Here is a 6,653-nt window from a genome sequence, read left to right as displayed (position 1 = left end):
CAGCAGTGGGCATGCTCAGTCAGAGCTGCACAGCAGTGGGCATGCTCAGTCAGAGCTGCACAGCAGTGGGCATGCTCAGTCAGAGCTGCACAGCAGTGGGCATGCTCAGTCAGAGCTGCACAGCAGTGGGCATGCTCAGTCAGAGCTGCACAGCAGTGGGCATGCTCAGTCAGAGCTGCACAGCAGTGGGCATGCTCAGTCAGAGCTGCACAGCAGTGGGCATGCTCAGTCAGAGCTGCACAGCAGTGGGCATGCTCAGTCAGAGCTGCACAGCAGTGGGCATGCTCAGTCAGAGCTGCACAGCAGTGGGCATGCTCAGTCAGAGCTGCACAGCAGTGGGCATGCTCAGTCAGAGCTGCACAGCAGTGGGCATGCTCAGTCAGAGCTGCACAGCAGTGGGCATGCTCAGTCAGAGCTGCATTTGCCTCTATGGGATTTTCAGGACACTATATAAGGCAGACCCATAGATGAGGAACGAGCACCCCCCTTTCCTTGAGATCGCTGCCCCCAGGGATTGGACATGAGGAAAATCAAAGAGATGTAATAATTACAGTGGAACTTGCCCTTCCTTTCATCACGTCATTAAGACGCCCTACATGTATGATCTCATTAAAAAAAAATTGTGTTCACGTGTCTGGCAGCCATCACTCCCTGTGCCCATATCTCACTGTGAAGACTCATCTCTTGTTGTGTCAGAAGAGTTCTCCAGGATTAGAACAGAACAGATTTCTTCCAGAACCAGCGCCACCTCTGGTCAGGTCCGGTCTTGCAGCTCAGCCCCGTACACTATAATTAAGCTGAGCTGCAATACCATACACTGCCTGCGATACAATACCATACAGTGGCGCTGTTTCTAGAATACTCTCCTGTTGTCTAATCCTGTACAATGTCTCTTAGTGACATAATGACATTTTGTGACATTTTTTCGGTGCTCCCCTTTAAGTCAATGTGAAATCTGTGATCTTATTGTTCCAAAAGTAAAGTCGCACTTTGATTTCCAAACCTCCTGTCCCTGTTGTCTTTGTTACTCTCTAGAACGTGGATCCACTCCTCCGCCACGTGCAGCGAGACCGGAGACTTCAAGGATTTCTTCATGTTATTTATTGCACATAGTAAATAAATACATCCACAGGGGGCGGAGCTCCGGGTCATACACGATACACGGATCATACGGAATGTCACACAATGCTACTAAAGGTCGTGCATAGAACTGGACTTTGTTTTGTCAATAAATATATAGGGGGGCAGAGAAATCTCTCAGGAAGTCCCAGAAACATCGGGGCGCAGGAGGGGGCGGACGTCACATTCACAGGAAACCTACAAAAAAAAATTTCTGGATTAGGTTCAAAAGTCAAATTAATCCTGCAAGGTTTTCTAGATCTCTGCTTGCTGACTACAGGAAGCTTCATTGTTTACTTCCTGTGGATAAACGCCGGTCCCTGGTCATGTGATGTCACACAGGTGCGCGGCTCGTTATATCCCTGGTCATGTGATGTCACACAGGTGCGCGGCTCGTTATATCCCTGGTCATGTGATGTCACACAGGTGCGCGGCTCGTTATATCCCTGGTCATGTGATGTCACACAGGTGCGCGGCTCGTTATATCCCTGGTCATGTGATGTCACACAGGTGCGCGGCTCGTTATATCCCTGGTCATGTGATGTCACACAGGTGCGCGGCTCGTTATATCCCTGGTCATGTGATGTCACACAGGTGCGCGGCTCGTTATATCCCTGGACATGTGATGTCACACAGGTGCACGGCTCGTTATATCCCTGGTCATGAGATGTCACACAGGTGCACGGCACGTTATATCCCTGGTCATGTGATGCCACACAGGTGCACGGCTCGTTATATCCCTGGTCATGTGATGTCACACAGGTGCGCGGCTCGTTATATCTCTGGTCATGTGATGTCACACAGGTGCGCGGCTCGTTATATCCCTGGTCATGTGATGTCACACAGGCGCACGGCTCGTTATATCCCTGGTCATGTGATGTCACACAGGTGCACGGCTCGTTATATATCCCTGGTCATGTGATGTCACACAGGTGCGCGGCTCGTTATATCCCTGGTCATGTGATGTCACACAGGTGCGCGGCTCGTTATATCCCTGGTCATGTGATGTCACACAGGTGCGCGGCTCGTTATATCCCTGGTCATGTGATGTCACACAGGTGCGCGGCTCGTTATATCCCTGGTCATGTGATGTCACACAGGTGCACGGCTCGTTATATATCCCTGGTCATGTGATGTCACACAGGTGCACGGCTCGTTATATATCCCTGGTCATGTGATGTCACACAGGTGCACGGCTCATTATATCCCTGGTCATGTGATGTCACACAGGTGCACGGCTCATTATATCCCTGGTCATGTGATGTCACACAGGTGCACGGCTCATTATATCCCTGGTCATGTGATGTCACACAGGTGCGCGGCTCGTTATATCCCTGGTCATGTGATGTCACACAGGTGCACGGCTCATTATATCCCTGGTCATGTGATGTCACACAGGTGCGCGGCTCGTTATATCCCTGGTCATGTGATGTCACACAGGTGCACGGCTCATTATATCCCCGGTCATGTGATGTCACACAGGTGCACGGCTCGTTATATCCCTGGTCATGTGATGTCACACAGGTGCACGGCTCGTTATATCCCTGGTCATGTGATGTCACACAGGTGCACGGCTCATTATATCCCTGTATGCAGACATATAGAACCCTTTGCCATACAAAACATAATGAGGGAGATTTACCATAGGAGGCCACACCCCCTTTGTCGCGGCGCATACATCCAGGGGCTTTGGCCTCTTGAAGTATCCAGCGGACGGTGCGGCCAGCGAGCAAAACTACGCCAGGTGTAGTTTCACATAAAAAACAGTGAACGCATTCCCGCCCCCTCCCCTGGTGGCCACACCCCTCTACGCCCACATTGGGGGGGGGGGGGGGGGTTATTCACAATTATAATTACAAATTCATTTCTCGGCTTCTCCGCCAGAAACAGCGATAAATCTCCCCCCATCTGTGTGTGAACGAGGCCGAGGAATCCATTACCTTCTCCTCCAGACTCTTCATTCCCACAGGAAGCGCACGTACCAGATGGTGTCATTCTTCAGCTGCGGCCCAAATAACGGGTTCACCTGGGATAAGATCGTCACCAGCCAACTACAGGGGAGACGAGGAACGGATGGAGTCACGTTTATTTTTAACCATTTGCTGCCCACTGCCTTCCATTTTTGTAGGTAAAAGCCCCTTTAAGGCCAGGGATATACTGCTGCGCTGCCCACACAAGGGACACCCTGGGTGCAGAGTGTCATGTAGCGCCCCCTATGGTCTGCACCAGACACGGCCCCGGCCTAGTGATTGACGCCGCCCCCAACATATTCCGAAATGTATTTATTGATCAATAATAAGTCATTGGTATCTGATCTGTGAGGTCTGACACTCCGAGGCCCGGGCATCACTCAGATGTCATCACATCAGCTGCAATACCAAGCCCAGCCACTATGCAGTGTATGGCGCTGTGCACGGCAGGCAGTGAGGAGACCGTGGTGCTCCTCCAAATATCTGAGCGTCAGACCCAATCTGATCCAATCACCTACATCAGTCATCAATAAATAAACTGAGGATGAGACTTAAAGGGAACCTACCACCACAAATCTACCTAACAAAATTTGCATATAAATATAATAAAAGTTATCGAAACAGTGCAGGGGCGTGAGGATTAGCCCTTAAAAGGCCTATCCTCACGTCCTATTGATCCATCTACCACCCGGCCTACCTTTATAGGTAGATTCGTGATAGTAGGTTCCCTTTAAGTTTAAATCTTTAAGTTGTAATATGAGATACAACCCACGGGCAGGAGGGGGCGCTATTCCTGGAGGAGAAACTGACTTAAAGGAAACCTAGCACTTGAAGTGGCAGGTATAAGAAGGAACTACCGAGCACCAGCTCAGGGTGAGGTCAGGGTGAGCTGGTGCCGGCGCTTATTTTTGTTAGTGTTTTAAGCCGCTGTATCGCGGTTTAAAACACTTTTTAAACTTTATGGCCGAAGCAGCTTCGGCACAGGGAGGTACGCACTCGGCGCTTACCATGCGCGCGGCTCTCATTCACTTCCTATGTGGTCGCGCGCATGGTAAGCGCCGAGTGCGTACCTCCCTGCGCCGGCTATAAAGTTTAAAAAGTGTTTTAAACCACTAACAAAAATAAGCTCCGGCACCAGCTCACCCTGACCTCACCCTGAGCTGGTGCCCGGTATTTCCATCTTATACCTGCCACTTCAAGTGCTAGGTTTCCTTTAACCCCTCGCTACACATCCCCTGGCCAAGGGCGGAGCAGATACTTACAAGACGTAGCAGCACACGGCCGTAGTCACCAGCATCGTGATAATGACCCTGCAAGAGGAGAACAAGGGGTTAATACGGAGGACGACAGAAGCGACAAGGAATATTAGGAACCAATAAATAAACAGGGGCCCCAGTGTCCTGCACGGGAGGAGGTAGCGCCGGGGCCCCAGTGTCCTGCACGGGAGGAGGTAGCGCCGGGGCCCCAGTGTCCTGCACGGGAGGAGGTAGCGCCGGGGCCCCAGTGTCCTGCACGGGAGGAGGTAGCGCCGGGGCCCCAGTGTCCTGCACGGGAGGAGGTAGCGCCGGGGCCCCAGTGTCCTGCACGGGAGGAGGTAGCGCCGGGGCCCCAGTGTCCTGCACGGGAGGAGGTAGCGCCGGGGCCCCAGTGACCTGCACGGGAGGAGGTAGCGCCGGGGCCCCAGTGACCTGCACGGGAGGAGGTAGCGCCGGGGCCCCAGTGACCTGCACGGGAGGAGGTAGCGCCGGGGCCCCAGTGTCCTGCACGGGAGGAGGTAGCGCCGGGGCCCCAGTGTCCTGCACGGGAGGACGTAGCGCCGGGGCCCCAGTGTCCTGCACGGGAGGAGGTAGCGCCGGGGCCCCAGTGTCCTGCCCGAGCGGACGTAGCGCCGGGGCCCCAGTGTCCTGCCCGGGTGGACGTATCTCTGGGGCACCAGTGTCATGCCCGGGCGGACGTATATCTGGGACCCCAGTGTCCTGCACGGGCGGACGTATATCTGGGACCCCAGTGTCCTGCACGGTCGGACGTAGAGCCGGGGCCCCAGTGTCCTGCACGGGAGGACGTAGCGCCGGGGCCCCAGTGTCCTGCCCGGGCGGACGTAGCGTCGGGGCCCCAGCTACATGCACGGCCAGGAAGCTACGTCCACCCGCAGCAGCAAACTGGGCTCCACTTTGTCGCTCAGCTCTGCTGCATCAGTGTCAGATCAATGGATCAGGTGATCAGAGCTTGTGTGGAGGACACTGCATGACTACAACCCCCATCATTCATACTTGTTTTTACCACCACACCAGTCTTCCATCCTGTGGATTTTTTAGAGGGAGGACTACAACCCCCATCATTCATACTTGTCTTTACATCACACCAGTCTTCCATTCCCTGGATTTTCATTGGGAGGACTACAACCCCCAGCATGCACGGCTCATGGTCCAGCAGCCATGGCAGGAGGCGCCTGCATAGGCTGTGGTGATGTACACGGAGGACACGTCTTACCCTCTGTTGGGGCCCTTAGGGACGAACCATGGGGCCGCGATACCGATGATGCCCCAGAAGGTGGTGAAGATGATCATGGGGACAGTGAACGAGTGAGCCGTCATCTTTTCGTCCGGTACAGTGTATCAGCGCAGTCACCGCCCGCCCCCTGCATCCTACACTTCCGGTCGACATGCTCGGCTGCTATTGGCTGCCGCTCCTGTATTCTCTGTTCCTATTGGCTGGAAAGGGATGTCAATTCACACAGAGCATCACAGAGATTGCAGATCCCCCACACATAGCACGGAGGAACTACAGCCCCCAGCATGTCCCCCACACATAGCACGGAGGAACTACAGCCCCCAGCATGTCCCCCACACATAGCACGGAGGAACTACAGCCCCCAGCATGTCCCCCACACATAGCACGGAGGGACTACAACCCCCAGCATGTCCCGCACACATAGCACGGAGGAACTACAACCCCCAGCATGTCCCCCACACATAGCACGGAGGGACTACAACCCCCAGCATGTCCCCCACACATAACACGGAGGGACTACAACCCCCAGCATGTCCTCCACACATAATACTGAGCACCGAAGGAACTACAACCCCCAGCATGTTCCTCCACACATAATACTGAGCACTGGAGGAGCTACAACCCCCAGCATGTTCCTCCACACATAACACGGAGGGACTACAACCCCCAGCATGTCCTCCACACATAATACTGAGCACCGGAGGAACTACAACCCCCAGCATGTTCCTCCACACATAATACTGAGCACTGGAGGAGCTACAACCCCCAGCATGTTCCTCCACACGTAATACTGAGCACCGAAGGAACAACAACTCCCAGCATGGCCACCACACATAATACTGAGCACTGGAGGAACTACAACACCCAGCATGTCCCTCACACATAAAACTGATAACTGGAGGAACTACAACCCCCAGCATGTCCCCCCACACATAATACTGAGCACCGGAGGTACTACAACCCCCAGAATGTCCCCCACACATAATATTGAGGCCCGGAGGAGTTACAACCCCCAGCATGTCCCCTCCCCCCCCACACACATAATACTGAGCA

General features: G+C 54.0%; 1 protein-coding gene across 1 annotated transcript; it reads right to left on the bottom strand.

The window, feature by feature from the left end:
* Nucleotides 1-1,084: 1,084 nt before the first annotated feature.
* Nucleotides 1,085-5,746, bottom strand: LOC140106690 (V-type proton ATPase subunit e 2). Its single transcript, XM_072131262.1, has 4 exons — nt 5,580-5,746; nt 4,352-4,399; nt 3,060-3,170; nt 1,085-1,317 (listed from the first exon to the last, which is right to left on the bottom strand). The coding sequence occupies exons 1-3, from the start codon at nt 5,681-5,683 to the stop codon at nt 3,077-3,079; spliced, it is 246 nt and encodes an 81-aa protein (XP_071987363.1). The 5' UTR covers nt 5,684-5,746; the 3' UTR covers nt 1,085-1,317; nt 3,060-3,076.
* Nucleotides 5,747-6,653: the final 907 nt, after the last annotated feature.

This window comes from Engystomops pustulosus, chromosome 11 (genome assembly GCF_040894005.1).
Source record: "Engystomops pustulosus chromosome 11, aEngPut4.maternal, whole genome shotgun sequence".
Taxonomy (NCBI): domain Eukaryota; kingdom Metazoa; phylum Chordata; class Amphibia; order Anura; family Leptodactylidae; genus Engystomops; species Engystomops pustulosus.
This window is presented reverse-complemented; position numbering and strand designations above follow the sequence as displayed.

What these genes read in the sequence shown, in the direction of transcription:
- LOC140106690 (XM_072131262.1), bottom strand. Translation starts at nt 5,683, where the DNA reads ATGACGGCTCACTCGTTCACTGTCCCCATGATCATCTTCACCACCTTC. An exon ending in CCTAAGGGCCCCAACAGAGG is followed by an intron (nt 4,400 to 5,579) that starts GTAAGACGTGTC and finishes CTCCTCTTGCAG; the next exon opens with GGTCATTATCACGATGCTGG. An exon ending in GCCGTGTGCTGCTACGTCTT is followed by an intron (nt 3,171 to 4,351) that starts GTAAGTATCTGC and finishes TCTCCCCTGTAG; the next exon opens with TTGGCTGGTGACGATCTTAT.